Here is an 18643-nt window from a genome sequence, read left to right as displayed (position 1 = left end):
AGTACCGAAGCTGAAATAGCAGAAATGAGCCGAGTACCATACGCTTCCGCAGTTGGCTCAATCATGTACGCTATGACTTATACTCGCCCTGATGTAGCCTTCGCTTTGAGCATGGTTAGCAGATATCAAGGGAACCCTGGCAAAGCACATTGGATTGCAGTGAAGAACATCCTTAAGTACCTTCGGAGGACGAAGGAATGGTTCTTAGTCCTCGGAGGGAGTGATGACTTAAAGGTGCGAGGGTATAGTGACGCCAGTTTTCAGACCGACAGGGACAACTACCATTCGCATTCGGGCTGGGTCTTTACCCTAAATGGAGGAGCAGTGACATGGAAGAGTTCCAAGTAGGAGACTGTAGCTGATTCAACGTGCGAATCAGAGTACATTGCAGCGAGCGAAGCGTCAAAGGAGGCAATATGGCTGAAGAATTTCATCGGTGATCTTGGAGTTGTACCTGCCATAAAGGAGCCCATGGAGATTTTCTGTGATAACGAAGGTGCGGTTGCCTTGACCAAGGAACCGAGGGATCATGGTAGATCAAGACATATCGACAGAAAATATCATTTCATTAGACATCGTGTAGAAGAAGGACAACTCATAGTTAAGAGGATATCATCAGAAGATAACCCAACAGATCCGCTTACGAAGGGACTGAGTAGGGTTAAGCACTTGCAGCATGCTAGGAGCATTGGGCTAAAGGATGATATTAGCATAGATTAGATAGTATTAGAAACGTGTAATAGATAAATGTAATTAACATTTGATGATTAAATAAAGGAGTTTTATTTATGAGTAATGTTACTATCTTATGTTAATTGTTTAACTATTGTTTCACTTTGCATGTTTTGACTTCCAGAATAATTGAGTTTATTAGGAATAATCGAATTGTTCAAATTGTCCACAATCGTTCATATGTTGGAAGTAGATATGAATGAAGATTGTCATGAATTGGTGTGTAGATTGTCTAAATGGTGTTAGACATAGCAAAGGGTTGTTGCAACGTTCATGAGTGCTTATGAACTAGTTTTGAGCATTGGAACAAACCCGCGCTTGCTGGAATCACTTTATGGAATACGATATAAAAGGTGATCGCAAGACGATAATATCATATAGTCTTAAAACCTATATATATGGTTTGTTATCTATTAATTGATTGTACATTGATAATGCGAAAACGCATCAGTAACTCGGTGTTATAAAACGCATTGTTGTGTATAGTTGGTTAATGAATAAGTAAATGCATATAAGTCGAAGTTTATCTATAACTTTTATCAAAGAAGGTAAAAGCGATATTTCGGCCGCTCGATGATTTGATTTGACTTATGTGCCGGGCCCGGTCAGAACTGAATTGATGTGTTCGATTAAGTTCTATGTCAAATAAATCAGAGATCGAGAAACCTAAATGTTTGACTAACCATTCCATAGGATTGTCAGCATGATATCTAACAGAGGACTGTACGATCCCTTATCTAAAGGACAAGATTGATTAGATCAGAGTTTGACAGCGTCTTTGAGAGCTACGATTGCAAACCGAATTATACTTGTATAGTTACTAGACTTATCCGAGTGGGAGACTGTTGGAATAGTGTCTAAGGCTGCAACTATATTAGGCAAGTATTTGACCCGGTTGTGCATGGTCCTTTTGGGTTGCCTTCACCATAGCAACTTGATGGGATGATTTATTAAGAGAGAGTAAATATTATAAAGAATAATATATAGTTATTTGATTAATATAAGTTATAGAATTAATTGGAATTAATTTGGTGACTTAAAGAGATTAATTAAATAAAGGGGTATAAACTGTCAATTGTTTGAAAGTTAAGCTTTAGACTATAAATCCTTATAGATATACAAGGGACGGATTCTAGAAGCTAGGATAGCTTCAAAATCGTCCATGACCTATCTAAGGAAAGGATTTGGATAGCCTTAAGAGAAGATTATCCAATTAGGGTTTAGACTGTAACCCTTAACGAGTCTACAAGTATAGATAGACCCCATAGGTAAGGGAAATCGGCATCTCACCTAAAGTAAGAGAACTCTGGCCGATTTCCTCCCCTCTCCTCTCTCCTAAATCATCTTCCTTGCTGTTGGTGTTTGTAAGCCATTAGAGGAGTGACATTTGTGACTCTAGAAGCTCCAAGACAACAAAATCAACAAGGAATTCAAAGGTATGGTTCTAGATCTGTTTCAATGTTGTTATTTAACCTAATTAGTCATTAGAAGTCTTGGATTCAAAGCATGTTTAATTAGAAAGCCTAGATCCAAGCATTAGGGTTTTGCATGCGCACATAGGAAAGTTCTTATGGCTAAAACCCATCAGGTGTATCAATTGCATGTCACCGGCGGATCTTGTCGACACCAAAATCACGTCCCTTCTCTTCCAACCGTCATTGACTCATTCCTTCCATAATCAATAGAAAGCAACGACCAGCAAGGCAACAACCACCGTTTGGCCCGTCGCATATTCGCAAGTGCAGGTCAAAATCGACGAGAATAGGCACGCCTTCCTTCACCTCTTGCAAAATTGTCGACATGAGCCAAGGAAATAAGAAAAAAAATTACAGATCTCCTTGTGTTCCTTTTTCAGTTCTTCCTGTTCTTGTTTCAACAATCACGTCCCCAAAAATCGATATGGATCTTGTTCTCTCTCCACCTTTTATCGATGCCACACACACAAGAGTAAATCGTAGGTATCAATATTAAACTCGAAATTGGATCTCTTCTCTTCTTTAATCGATCACACCCTTCTTTCTCTTCTTGCTTTCTTGAAACCGATCGCAGGTTCCTGTTCATCTAGAGTGAAATAACAAGCCACTTGTTGACTCTTCACCCTTCAAATGCACTGTTGAAAACTGATTTTCTTATTTTCTGTTTTCTTATTGATCCATCCCAAACGAAATCCCCAATAAAAATGTACGAAATTAGGAATCTTCTGTTGGATGATTCAAAAATACAGTCTTGAATGATGACATTGAACGAAACCTGTGCAAAATTACTTACATTTACAAGCTACAAGGCATAGATTAACGATAATTTGATAGAAACGACTGTAAGGTACAATGGTTTTCTGATAGACTCGATGTGTTTAGGTTTATTGGGAATTTGTTCTGATTGTCTAATTTTTACAGGAAATTGAAAGTTGTTTTGATGCACACCAAGTGCTCGCTAAAATACTTCAACTGAATGGTATTTCTATAGTATTCTATCAAAAAAGAATGTTTTTTTATGATAATCATGAACATATTCTGTTAGAATGTCGCGAATTAATATAATTATTGGTAAATGAATTTCAATTCTATCAGAATGGAATCACGAATTCCAATTATGCTGGAATGGAATATGGATATTTTCTCACTAATTTATTCATTGGATTTGTTTCCACAGAAGGTGATGTTTGAAGAACGGACCACAAAATTTGAACGACGCCTCTTAGCAACATTATTCTTTTAGAATAAATTAGTGTATTTGTTAGATTTTTGATGTTTTTTTTCCCGAATTGAAAGTTTTTTAGTTTTATTCTTTAACAATAAATGTAATTCTTAGCAATTGTTACATGTATTCTATAAGAATTAATATAATTTTTGTTTTAATTCTTCAATTGCTAGTTCGAGAAATTGTTATTCTACAAAAAATATGTTCAAGAATATTTTTATTATTTTATGGTTCTAGAATATTTTTATTTTTGAACATACTCAAACATATTCTGTCAGAATGTCCGAATTAAAAATATTATAATTTGTAAAATCGGATTTTTAAAATCCTCTTTAATAAATGAAGATCTTATTGTCACATGTCCTCTTCTCCTTTAATTTGTCACATGTATTTTTCTCATAATTTTTGATTTATTTGTTTTCTACATGTAATTTGCTTATTGGTTCCATTTTATTTTTAATGAAAATCATTGATTTAGTTAATTCAATTCATTCTTAAAATAAATTATAATAAATTTGGGATATATACAGTAAAGTCCCAATTTTTTCATCGATTTGACAAGAAAGTCCTAAACTTTATTTTTTTGACAGTAAAGTCCAAATTACCGGCAATTTTTGACATTTTTACCCTTTTTTCCCGGTTAGCCGGTAATTAGGATTTTTTTGTCAAAAAAATAAAATTTAGGACTTTCTTGTCAAATCGTCAATTAGGACTTTATTGTCAAAAAAAATAAAGTTTTGGACTTTTTTGTCAAATCATTCAAAATATTGGGACTTTAGTGTATATATAATTTTTTGGGTTAGAAATTTAATGGTATGATACTCTTTAAGCATAAGAGTTATTGAAACCTTCACTAATCTGCTAGATCGTATTAAAATCCTTAACGTTTGCTTCTTGTTAAATCGTTTTTTTAATCTCAACAAACCGACATTGAAAAAAATTGAGATAATCAAGAAAGAAAGAAAGAAAAAACCAGGGTTGTGTTGACTTTTTGCAGGCCCAAAAATGGAGAAATAAGAAACAAAAAAAAAAAAAAAAAAAAAAAAACGAAATTGCCCTTCTTTCCACTCTCCACATTCACACCCTTTTGACTAGACATGTGTTGTTTGTATTTGTATAAAGCCAGGGCAATTTCGTTTTTTTAGGTTTCTAATTTCTCCATTTTTGAGACTGCAAAAAGCCAACACAACCCTGATTCTTTCTTTCTTGATTATCTCAATTTTTTTCAATGTCTGTTTGTTAAGATTAAAAAAACGATTTAACAATAAGCAAACGCAAAGGATTTCAATAGAATCTAGCTGATTAGAGAAGGTTTCAATAACTCTTATGCTTAAAGAGTATCATACCATTAAATTTCTAACCAAAAAAATTATGTATACACTAAAGTCTCAATATTTTCAACGATTTGACAAAAAAGTCCTAAACTTTATTTTTTTGACAGTAAAGTCCTAATTGACGATTTGACAAGAAAGTCCTAAACTTTATTTTGTTGACAAAAAAGTCCTAATTACCGGCTAACCGGGAAAAAAGGGTAAAAGTGTCAAAAACTGTCGGTAATTTGGATTTTTCTGTCAAAAAAATAAAGTTTAGGACTTTCTTGTCAAATCGATGAAAATATTGGGACTTTACTGTATATATCCCTAATAAATTCTACCAAATTTACGTCTCATCATATTTGTTTTCCTTTTTTATTTTCATTATTTACATAACAGTAAATTTTTTCAATTTGAACTTATTTTCACATAAATTTGTATTATTTTGCATTCATTTATATACTTATTCATCAAAGATTTTTTTATATATAAAATTATTACTTTTTAAATTGACTAAAGTTTATAAGTTTATATTTTTTTAATAAACCCGTGTAATACACGGGTCTCACACCTAGTTAATAGAATCAATGATCCCTTAAAATATGCAAATTTCCTTTACTAAATCTATATTAATTGACTAAAATATCATTCTAGTTAAATTAGACAGTATTTTTCGATTATTTTTAATTCAATAATATGTATTAATTACCTTCTTAAAATACGTAAAATGATTGACTCATATTTATGCATACAATAACACAATAATTACTTTGAATACAATAACCTAAGCCTATATATATATATATATATATATATATATATATATATATATATATATATATATATAGTAATAATCACATGTGTGTGTTAAATACTAACTTATTAAGTGTATTATACATATTAATCTTGAAATTCTTGATTATTTTTCTCTTTTTATGACAATTTTGACTATTTGATCTAGTTTAACTATGTTGAGCGAGTAGGCCCGAGTAAGACCAAGTAATACTTAGTAGGCTTGAGTTAGAGAGATGTGACCGAGGTTGACCGATTTTTGACTGAGTTTGACTTAATTCGAGTTTTTTTACGAGTTCACATAACTCGCCTTGGTGGAGGGCCGATTCCGAGTACTCGACCAAGTAGGCCGAGTTTTGCAACACTTGTATATCCACATGTAGCTATCGATGAGTACTATAATTTTCCTTTAGGTTGCATTGGCTGAATTTTGACTTTATATTCAACCTTTATTTTTATACGTTGAAATGATTTTGCGAAAATCATATCTCTCTCGTACGGAGTTCGTTTTTTGGCGTTCTTTGGTTCGTCGGTTTTATGTCGAGGAGTACTTCGATTCTCATTTTGGTGACTTTAGCTAAAGTCAACCGTTCTTTTCGTACCTTTTTGACGTTGTAACTTTTTGTTTGCGGTAGATTTTTATATTTTATTAAAATCATAATTAATTCATATAAAGTCGGATATTTACGAAATTTATATTTCTGGGATCGGGAAGATGTGTACTTTCGGAATATGTAACTATCTAGATGTGATGACACAATTTTTTATGCACCTTATTTTTAGTTTACGGAAGATTTCGCTAATAACAGAATGTGAAATCTTATATTTTCATCATAGATTGAATAATATTTAGTCTATTACATTTTGTCATGTTAACGATCGGTGACAATTTTCGGAATTGTCACACAAGATAAGTGAATGGGAAGATGTTGGGCTCACAACAAAGAATATTGGCAAGGCAGGAAAGCTCCGAATATTTTACTCCAACACCAAGGACCTTACTTTTATGAAGATTAATAAAGTTTGACTCCGACCAATCACCGATGAAAGCCACATCATCCGAATAAAAACATCTAAACTGAAGGCAATATAAAAACATCTAAGGATTCTATTAAGATTAATAAAGTTTGAATCCGACCAATCACCGGTGAAAGCCACATCATCCGAATAAAAAAGATGAGATACCATAGGCTACCCATTAGGAAGTGAAACACCTTGAAAGATATGTTGCTCACACGCCACTTTCAACATTACAAAATGCTAAGACTCTTCATGGTAATCACAAAAAAAAGGATAGGAGATCACTTTGTCTAAGCCCACGCTTGACTTCAACCTCTTTTGTGGCAGATCCGTTGATAAAAATGGGAACTTTACCAGGAAGATTGTTCCGGGCTAATCACCTTTCCAATAAATCTTTTAAGTCTAATGGAGAGAGTTTTTTGAAAGTATCTTATACATGCATCCAATTAAATTTAATGGCTTATAGTCTTTTAAACAAATATTATCTTTGCATTTTGGAATAAGATATATGAAGGAGACGCTACAAACTGCTGCTAACTGCCTAATCACCTCAAAGTTTTTGATAAAGGAAAATATATCAAGTTTAATAGCTTTCCAATAATACTTTAAGATTTTAAACATGAATCCATCTTGTCCGGTGCTTTTTCACTACCACTGAGTCCACAACTCCAAATAAGACTCTCTCTCTCTCTCTCTCTCTCTCTCTCTCTCTCTCTCTCTCTCTCTCTCTCTCTCTCTCTCTCTCTCTCTCTCTCTCTCTCTCTCTCTCTCTCTCTCTCTCTCTCTCTCTCTCTCTCTCTCTCTCTCTCTCTCTCTCTCTCTCTCTCTCTCTTCTCTCTCTCTCTCTCTCTCTCTCTCTCTCTCTCTCTCTCTCTCTCTCTCTCTCTCTCTCTCTCTCTCTCTCTCTCTCTCTCTCTCTCTCTCTCTCTCTCTCTCTCTCTCTCTCTCTCTCTCTCTCTCTCTCTCTCTCTCTCTCTCTCTCTCGTTAAGTAATCAAATCAATCTATTTTTGTTTAAACAAAGACCAAATAAAAAACAAAATTCAAAATGAAGCATCGAATAAGAATAAGGCTTTCATTATATTAAAGTTCATTAAAAAAAATCAAAATAAAGCATCGAATAAGGCTTTCATTAAATTAAAGTCCATCAAATTTAAACAGCATCAAAAAGTGACAAAGGCCTTCAAAATTTATAGATAAAATTATAAAATTCGTCCTTATAGTTTGTTATTTTCTTTAGTTAAAGTCCAAACTTTAAAAATTTGTGCATTGGATATTTTTTTGGTCTAGTTTAGCTGCGAAATAAATCAAAAAGACTAATTTATTTTATTTCTTTTCTTTTAATTATATTATCATTATATATAGAATGGCCCACAACCCCACCCCACAATATACATCTCTCTCTCTCATCTTTTTTAACTCCACTTTCTTTCAAGATTTTCCCATAAAAAGTTTTATTTTCTCGAGCTTCAACAAGGTACGGCAACATAAGGTTTTCCAAACACAAGTTGATGGTTGAAGTTTTAAGAAGACGAATCTTATCACAAATCCAGTTCTACAAATCCCTTTAGTATTTAGGGAGGGGGAGTCATTCTTTCCTAACACACTGAATTCACTGTCATATCAATTTTTTTTATTTTTTCCAACCCACAACACACAGAAATTCTATCTTTATCAACCTACTCAACTCACTCAATTAAAAAATATATACAAAACAACTAAGGTACAAGTTTTAAAACACATGGTATAAGAGAAAATGAGAGAGAAAAAGTAGAGAGAGGATGAAGTGGGTTAGTAAAATCAATTAAACAACCCGCTGAAAAAGGAGTGGTACCGGCGGTAACTCTATTGCTAATTAAGATCTTACCTTGATTGTTTTGTAATTTTTTTAATTGAATGGGTTGAGTGAGTTAAAAAAGATAGGGTTTTTGTGTGTAGTGGGTTGGGAAAGATGAAGAAAAATGAAAGAAAAAAAAATTGATGTGGCAGTGGGTTCAATGGGTTGGGAGGGAATGACTATCTCCTCCTTTAGAAGGCACATATGCATATCAATATCACTGGAACATTTTGCTTTGTTAGAAAAGAAAAGAACATAAAAACTAATATATTTCAAATTGGATAAGAGAGAGGGACATGGAGAAAGTAGAGGGATATATTTAGCTTTTAAGAAAACGTTAGTAAAAAAGAAAAAGTCTCGTTCGGCGCCAACAATGTTTAGCTTTTAACCTAAACAAAACGCTCCAAAATCAAACGCTACCCGCTACCTGCTAGGCGCTAGCAGCTACCCGCTACCTGCTAGTTTTGTCAAACACGCCCTAATAGTATTAAGGTAAATTACATCATTCGTCCTTCGTGCAGGTGCTAAAAGACACGTTTAGCCCTATTTTAAAAAAGTTAACTTATATCGTCCCTCGTTAGTTTAAAATTTACACGCTTCATCTCTCCGGACATAAAAATACCATTTTACCCTTATTTATTTCCCTTTTGATTTATTTGTTGATTATTAATTATTAATCCATTAAAAATTGTTTAATTTAATATATGGTCCCTTCACCATTTTCACCATTGCCATTGACCAACACCACCACCACTATCGTCAACCACTAGCTCCATTACTCCGGTGACCCCGAAACATCTCCAACGACTTTGGACGGAAAAAGGAAGAACACCATTTTTTCTCTAAGAACTTCACCATTATATCCCTTGTTCCCCTTTCTCTCTTTAAGAACTCCATTTTTCCAATGAATCTAGACGGAAAAGAAAGGACATATCGACGAAAACTGGTCGGAAATGGGATAAGGATCTTTTAGCTCTTACCATTCGTATCATGTTCGAATGGTCAGAGAAGAAGAAGAGACGGGTAGACCCAAACCCTAAATCATCGTCACCATATGAAGTGTCAAAACCCAAACCCAAGATTGTCGTAGTATCCCTTCCTTTTTCTGATGTGTATCTGGAAGAGTCACAATCACCACCATTGTAGATATAACATAACCATCAGCTTAAATCTAAAGTTTCGAATGAAGGTGACGATAGTTAGGGTTTCAGGCGACATTAGGTTTTAGCGGGATTGATGATGACGATGACGGATCACAACACAAATGGTTTAAGCATACATGTAGCGATGACGACTCTACGAGGTCACTTTCTTTAGTGAGACGTCGACTTCAAATGTCGATGGAAGTGGCTTCAACGTTGATGGTTGGGATGTGAGCGGGGGTGACAAAGTTTGCTCGAGATGGTGATAAATGAAGAGAAAATGTTTGTTAGAGGTGGAGACGATGGTGGTGGTCAGTGACTAGCTGGCGATTGGGGCCTCTTCTTTGTGTTTGTTTATGATTCAGGTCTTATCGAGTCTGTGTGTTTGTCTCTGATTATTGACAAATGGGAGGGTGGTGAAAGTGAAGGGCTTCTATTTTTTTAAATTGATAATAATAATAAATGCCTTAAATTAATTGAAAAATTAAAACACAAGGGTATTATCATCATTTCAGTTTTGGAATGGACTCGATAAAATCATGTTTGAGGGATGAAGCATGCAGGATTAAACCAAACGAGGGACGGTTCGAGTTAATTTTTGAAAATTGAGACTAAACGTGTATTTTGGCACGTACTCGAATAACGAATGGTGTGATTTACTCATAATACTAAAATATTAAAAGAAAATTTTGGAAATAAAATATATAAAAGGGTAAGACAAACTTTTTAATTTTGATATGTTCGGCAAGTAAACTAGGGCAAGGACCAAACTTACAACTATTCCAAAGTTCGGACCTTAGCAAAAAGAAATGATAAACCATAAAAACCATTTTTGCAATTTTGACAAATTCAAATTATATATGATGATATTTTTGCAATTTCGTCATATTTAAGTTAAATATGATAAGACACTCTTTTTTGAGTTTTCTCGCAGTTATAAAAAGGAACAGAGATGATCATTGCAATGTTGACTTATCTGGAATTGATTTTCCAATAAAGATTTTATTTACCATAACTTTAATTTTAATGGTGCCTCTTTTCCTTTATTGTTTATTAAATAAAAAAGCAATTATTCCAAAATATAATAAAAAATCAAACTGCTTTAGAATATATTACAAAGTAAAATAATTTGATAATGTCAAAGCGCATGTCATTTTCCTTTTATGGAAACGCTAATTTTTTGTTTACAATGTTTTATTTTCCTTTTTATTAATTCAGTACGATTTCAATCTCTAGCTTTATGACCCAGTCATATACTTTCGATCCTAAAACTGTATGACTTTTCGTAAATTGTAGACTAAATTACAGATTTGATCCCTATGATATACGACAACCGGCAAGTTTGACCACAGTTTTGGAAATTTGATAGCAGTGATTCTAATGCTTTATAAATCACTCAGCTTTGTCTCTATCATAGCTACTACTGTCAATGTCTTATTGTTAAGTGCATATGAAGTGATTAAAATACTTCTATATTGATTTTATTTTTTCTTGTTTTTAATAATTAGTATTAAAATAAATTACAGTATATAACCGTCATCACGTATACTACTAACACCATTGTATACCACCACCAACACCATCATCATTTTCACTGCCATCACTTAAGTGTGAGCTCGGTTTCGGAACCGATAAAACAAAAATCGAATTTATGGATATGGTAGAACCAAGAACTAAGTTGAATTACATTTTTGGTTCCTAATCGGTTCCGGTTTAGGTCAGGTTTGAATCCAACAAGTATTTTGCTTATTCCTAGTTGTCAGGGTTCGCAATCGGACTGAGCTAAACAAAATTGAAAAACTAAAAACCAAATTTATGAATATAAATGAAATGTAAACCGAACGGAATTATATATTCGACTCTCAATTGATTTCTGTTCCATTTTGGTTCAGTTCCAGTGGGTATTTTGCTCACCGTACGACCGCCATCATTTATAACCACATGCAACCCAAATTTGAAATAAACAAATTGAAATCATGAATTTATCCTAAAACAAGCAAATCAAACATGTGAAATTAAACACAAATCTGAATTTGATCCTAAATTGAACCTGAATCGAAACCCTTGATGGTTACCAGCTAGTCCAGCCGTGATCGTTTCCATCTTCCACCACCCTACTTTTGAGAGAGAGAGATCCATGTAGCGACCGATGTTGCATCAATGGCGGTTTTGTTTGGTGTCCCGATGTGGCACCGGAAACACCTATTTTTCCTATACGCAGTCGAAAAACTTTCGTTTTTCTTTTACCTATTTTTCCTACACTAGCAACACCGACTTCAACATCGACAACACATAGTATGTATTCCTACGTCCACCCCTGTGTTGCATGCGACAGAGAAAGAGAGATCAGTGATGTCGGCTGGCTGAGGTATGAACGATGTATAAACATATATGTCGACCGATAATGTGGGTGGCGATGAAGCTGCCAACGACATTATTTTACATTAAAGTTAATATAAAAGTTTAACAATGTTAGTCTAGAGGACCAAAAATGATAGATTTACCAACATTTTACATTAAAGTTAATATAAAAGTTTGACAATGTTAGGCTAGAGGACCAAAAATGATAGATTTACCAATTATAAAGATCAGTAATGTTTAATTTCAAAAACTAAAAGCATTTATACAAAAAGATATATACCACATGGACCAAAGTTGTAAATTCGTATAAAAAATGGATAAATATAGATTAATTACAAAGAGTATGTTGGATCTGGGTTTGTTTGGTTCACAAGTAGCTATTATTTATAGAATAATAATACATACAACCTTTTATGCACGTGGTTCAAGTCCTTGATGCATCACATTGTACAATCGTTGATACATATGGTACAAGTGTTTACTGCATTGTAGCAGCATGATGACATCTTGGCACAATCGTCGACAATCAAATATCTTAAAAATTTATATCCTTTTAAGAGAAGCACCCCACCATCATCGCTGTCGACTGTCGGCAATAATAAACAACCCTCCATACTTCGCCTTCAATCCTTCTTTCTTTCTTTCTTCTATAAACCCTTTCTCAATCTATCAAGATTTCCAGGTGATTAGTTTCGATTTTAGGTTTACACGGTTAGTATTTCAACTTTCCTTTGCGGGCTCTGTTGATTGCAAGAAAAGATCGATCGTTAATTAGGGTTCTTGTAATTCATCATCATTTCGGAGTCGTAGAAGGTTGAATTTGATTGGGTGTTATCCCTTTCGCTAATATCTGTTGATCCGTGTTTAATTTTTTTCTGGGTTTTTATCAATTTCTGTTGTTGACGATGAATTTCGTTGTGTTCTTCCGTTAGGGCTTACTAGTTCTGATAAAAATGGGGTTTTTTAGTTTTTTATGGCGTTTGTTAAATTAGGGTTGGTTAATCGATCTTATCCGAAATGGGTTCTCTTTAGCATTGATTTAATCGAAGATTTGCGAGCTAAAGTAGTCAAATTTTGTGTTATTTAATATGGGATCATCAGGCTTTTGCTCGATATGCTTAATCTACTCTGTAGTGGCTTTAAGTTGTGGAACCCTAATGATGTTCTATAGCCATGAGGTTTTTGCATTCAGTCATGGCAATGAAACTGCAATTAAGCTATTGGGATCAACACCCCATGACCAATTGTTGATCAAAACCTCTGATTCGTTCTCGGGTCTGCTTTTATTTGCTGTTGGAATTCTCCTATTCATGGTGGCATTTGTGAAAGATAGGGATTTTCAGAGCTTTTTTGCTAAAGGGTGTGTTCTTCTTCATATTGCGATGGCAGTTTGGAGGATATATTTTGAGAGGAAGCTTGAAGAGCTTGGTCGTGATTGGCTCAGGCTTGTTCTAGGTGATTTTGTTTTGGCACTTTCTTGGGTGTTGTTTCTTGTGTACAGTTGGAGAGAAAAATATGATTAGGCAAATACATAATCGTGTTCAAAACCTGTTCTTGAATTCATTCTTGAATTTGTTCATGAATCGATACTGCAGCTTGGACCATCGTTTTTGGTGATGTTTGAAGAATGGCTACCATTAATGGAGGTTGGTGAAGGTCGTTTTTGTTCTTGTTTGATTTGTAGGAGCACATATTTGTTGATTGTGATTAGAGTAAATCATGGGTGACTTCTAATTTGCTTTTTTTTTTTTAATGTTTAAACAGCAAAGATTGATCTTGTTGCGTTCATATGCTCATCTTCAATGTAAAATTTTCGATTTCTAGATATAAGTATATGAAATTTCTTTCATTGATGATTTGTTTTTGTTTAAATTCTTTTGTGTTCTTTTGCTTTTGACCCTATAAGTCACATGATCAGTTGACTATCTTGAGGGTTGAATCTTGATATTGCATTGTTTTTGCATTTGGATGATAACGTGTGGGATTCTACTGAACAAATTCATATTATATTCTAATTTTTTGAAACAATTCAAAAGGTGTGTTAGTAATGAAAATACATTTTAAAAGATCTCCACTCATTCATCCTATTTGTTATTGGCAAATTGCAAAAAACTATTTGTTATTGGCAAATTGCAAAAAACTATTTGTTATCGGCAAGTTGCAAAAAAGTCACTATATTACTATAAATTTTGATTTTTACACCGAGTTATTTTTTTTCAATTATATCATTATATTTACAATTTTGTTGTAATATCAACCAAATGGCTGGTTCTATTTGTTTTCCGGTAATTACTTTTTTCAATTGCAATAAAGTCATTAAGTTTACCAAAGTTTCGATTTTGACTCCGAGTTTCAAATTTTAAGAAAATCACTATATTACCACACAATTTTGATTTTGACACCAAGTTTTTTTTTTTTCAATTATGTTAATATATTTACAAATTTTTTCTTTTTAATATCAACCAATTGACCAATCCAGAAAATATTATTGTGGTTTAGAACCTCGATTTGTACAACAAATAAACGAAGGTCGATCCAATTGTTCAAACTCACTTACAAGTCAACAAAAAAAAGATATAGCCACCCTTTCAGGAAATGTTATTGTGGTTTAGAAACCTCATTTGTACAACAAGTACTTGATGACCCTTACAAAGTCGATTTATACAACAAATAAATGAATACCCTCACAAGGTAAATTTATACAACAAATAAACGAATACCCCTACACGGTCGATTTATTTGTATAACAAATATATGAAGACCCCTATAAATGAAGATCCTTACAAACTCGTGTCTAAATCAATTGACCGGTTATCATCAATATAGCAGGTTACCAAATAAATGACATTATAATATTGTGATGTGGAAGCCACGTAAAATCTTATGTGATAGGATTGATTTCAAATATAGGGTTTGCATCAAACCCAATTCCATATATTTTTTCTGGTCAATCAAGTGATTCAAACTCACTTAAAAGTCAGTGGAAAGGGCGTACTCACCCTTTTAGGTGACATGTGACATCCATTTCCCAGTACGTAATTTAATCTGGTTTTTAATTTGATCAATTTGCTAAAATCTGAAAACTAAAAAACTAGATTTATTCGTAAGGGGCGCGGGGAGCCTATTAAGTGTGTGACGCGCCCGAGCCATGGGCTGACATGTTTTTTAGGGTTTTGGAGGCTATTTAAGCACCATTAAGCTCTAGGGTTAGCTCATTCTCAGCTTCCATTACTCCTTAACGAGATCCCAACGAAACCATAGCCTCCTCTAACTTGATTTAAGATTCTCTTCACCTTTGGAGCTTATTTTCCCATGTTTTGCACTTAAAGCTTGAAGATCAAGGTTTCTTTTGGGTGCTTTGGAAGAGAAAAACAAGTTTAAATCCAAAAAGTTTATGCATCTCCTGTATTTTTGTGAGTATAAAGCTTCAAGCTTTCCTTGCCATTTGTTGTCTTGCTTAATTAAAATTTGGGATATGGATAATGTTAATTTATTAAAACTTATTGATGTTGTGGGTGGTTTACCATGGAATTATCCGATTCTTTCTTTTAAATATAATAATGTGTTACTTTATGCTACTAAGGTTATAAGCATTTCAAACTTTGTGTGTGGAAGCATAATATCTCGATGATCAGCTACCACAATTATGCTTTGGACAAATATTTGTTTATTTTAATTTGAGTTTTAATCATTTCAAACTTCTTTATGTCTTAATGATTTATATAACTTTAAACATATAGCCTTGTAGTTTTGTAGTTGATTATTGAATTAATTGGATTAGTGTTCTTTAGTTTTTATATATAAACAACTTAAACAACAATCATTTAGGTTAAAACTTTGTTGCCTTCACAGTTTTCATGTCAGGACTCGGGAGAGATTTGAATCCTAGGCTATGTTTGGTTCTGCCATTTAGATTTGAAAATGATTATTACTTCTTGAATGATTTAAACCTAGGGATAGAAAGTTACTCACACATTTATCTCAATGATGAAGCTTAGGAAAGTAAATGTTGTCAATTCGTTTATTCTTGGCAGATATTGATACCGCTGACTTAAACTTACATGTAGGAGTGTTTCACAATGCAACATTCTTCACAATAATAACAATGAGAATGATTTTCAATCTTTATAAGGAAATGATTTTCTAGAAGAACTTGAAGACCACGCAATTGAAGCTTGTTACCAGAAGAAGATGAGCTTCTAGCAGGTTTAATTAATTATGATCTATTCAGAAGATCATGTAGGAGTATTCAAACCTTAATACTTTTCCTAGTCGCACATATGAGTTACAAGAGTATGATCTATTTAGAAGTGGAGGAGGTATGGAACTTGAATCTGACATGGATACATTAAATGTGAGCATGTCAAAGTTAGGTTTGACTGAGGGATGGTCCACTACTGTAACACCCCGTTTTGAAAAGTACTTCGGTTGTGGTTTCGGAGGCCTAGGGTATAAGTGATTCGGTCTTTTATGGGTCTCGGGTTTTATTTTAAAGGTTTTAAGGATTGTGTGTGTAGTTAGGAGCGTAGGGCTTCTCGCCACCTTTTCGTGGGTATAAAGTTTGTCGGAAAACGAACTTAGAATGAAGGAATTATAACACTTTGAAGTTATTAGAAATATTGGTCCTTAATGGAGAAAGATGGCAAGAAAGGACCACGCATGCAAGGTGGCCAGCGCAAGAGTACGCCCAGCGTAGAAGGGTTAAGTGATCGCGGGTGCGGAGGGGCGTACGCCCAGCGTACAAGAAGTACGCCCAACGTACGCTCAGAGTTCCCAAACCCTAATTTTAGGGTTGAGCCCTATATAAAGAACCTTATGTCTCGAAGGCTAGCCTCCATTTCCACCCTAAAGGAGCTACTAGAAAACCCTAATCCATATTTGAGTGTTCTTGGAGCTTAGAAGGTCACTACAGAAACATCTTGGTGTTGTGGATCCATTTTCCAAACAAGAAAGGAGCAAGGCAAGGTGGTGGTTCAAAGGAGAGGTTGCAGATCTGGGATTGTTGCTTCATTTCTAACCATTTCAAGGTATAAGGATCTAAACTTTGTGATTACCTCCTTAGATCTCTTAGATTGATTTTTTGGACCATTTTGGTCCAAAGGTTGAAGCTTTGAGGTTCAATCCGATTTCTAGGACTTGGAGTTGCTACTCTTAGTTTAAATGAGTCCCTAAGGCAGAAAGTTGCCATCTTGGATGTCCTAATGGGTTCATGCATGAGTTAAGACCATTTCCATGGAAGTTAGTTATCACATTTCAAGTTTGGGATCTATTGGTGGGTTGCAAGCCACCAAGTGAAGGACTTTATGGTTTAAGACGTTGAAAAGGACTTAGATCTGTGTTTGTAGCTTCTGGAGTAGAGTATTAACAACTTAATGGGAAGGTAACATAACAAGGGAGTATGTCACACCCCAAAACCATGAACGGCGGAAACGTTCTGGGGCGGAGGACGTCATGTACAGTATCACAACAATGAAAAGTAGTAAACAAGCAACAACATCATCCATTGCATTAATAATATAATTTTAATACATGTGTGTTCTGTCAAGTTATGAATAACACTAAAGTATAAATCAAAATGAAAGATGAGTCTTGAACAAGCTCCATCTTCTCTAAACCTTGCATCGGTACCTGTCTACTGTTGACCTGAGGATACAAGTTATTTTGAAAGAGAGTATCAGCTTTAAAGCTGGTGAGATCATAAGTATTTTAGTGTCTTAATTTGCATGTAAGTATTTGTATGTATATGAATTGTAAGTATTTGTATGTATGTGACATGTAAGTATTTGTATGTATTTGAAATGTAAGTATGAAAACGTTTTGAACATCCTAGAAAACCATATGTTTCCTACTAAAAGTATCCTTCTACCAAGGCATCTAGTATCTGTGTGTGTGTGTCTCTTGTAAGAGTGTGTATTTTCCCGAATCTGACTATCATTAACCAAAAATATAGTTTCTACATTACCGTGCATCGTGTGAATGTTCACGAAGTGAATGTAATGGGAAAATGAAATAGTACTATGGTGTAGTGTCGAACTACAACCGTACTAATTACCTTAAGTCTATGGTAATTTTGTAAGTACTGTAGTATTTGTAATAAGTGACTACTTCTGTACTAATATTGCCTTATTTGAGGGATAAGGCATAATGTGATGGCTAGATCCCAGGCTAGACGCTCCCCTGTCAAAGGGATTTTGGGACCCATACACGACCCCTGCATATTTGCAAGCCGTGAACATCCACATTACTATGATCACTTATACCCAATATAACTATCACAATGCGTTGTGATTCATTGGTATAGTTAGATCCTGAAATCGTTCCATGCTATAGCACCTAGTGATGGCTGTTCTATTATCGTATATGTAAACGCACTCATGTAAACGTATCTATGTAAACGTACTCATGTAAGCGTAATCATGTAATAGTATAGTAGTGTACTGTAATGTTCTGCGTGTGCTAGCTGTACCGTGTGTTCTCTCTCTATCTAGCATGTATGTTTGTTTCTCATCACTATGTATTATGTTTGTTTCTCATCACTATGTATTACGTTTGTTTCTCTTCATTATGTATTATGTTTGTTTCTCATCACTATGTATTATGTTTGTTTCTCTTCACTATGTATTATGTTTGTTTCTCATCACTATGTATTATGTTTGTTTCTCTTCACTATGTACTATGTTTGTTTCTCTTCACTATGTATTATGACTCATGTAGGAACTGACTCTTTGTATGATTCATTGTTCTAGT

The 18643-nt window shown here is 34.1% G+C and overlaps 1 protein-coding gene across 1 annotated transcript; it reads left to right on the top strand.

Moving 5' to 3' along the window:
* The first annotated feature begins 12455 nt into the window (after positions 1–12455).
* Positions 12456–13745, top strand: LOC145075085 (uncharacterized). The gene has a single exon (XM_079021396.1). The coding sequence runs from the start codon at positions 12985–12987 to the stop codon at positions 13417–13419; it is 435 nt and encodes a 144-aa protein (XP_078877522.1). The 5' UTR covers positions 12456–12984; the 3' UTR covers positions 13420–13745.
* Positions 13746–18643: the final 4898 nt, after the last annotated feature.

This window comes from Lactuca serriola, chromosome 9, assembly GCF_051521515.1.
Source record: "Lactuca serriola cultivar US96UC23 chromosome 9, Lser_US96UC23_V15, whole genome shotgun sequence".
Classification (NCBI taxonomy): domain Eukaryota; kingdom Viridiplantae; phylum Streptophyta; class Magnoliopsida; order Asterales; family Asteraceae; genus Lactuca; species Lactuca serriola.
The sequence above is the reverse complement of the archived record's forward strand: the minus strand, read 5'-3'. Positions and strand labels throughout refer to the sequence as shown.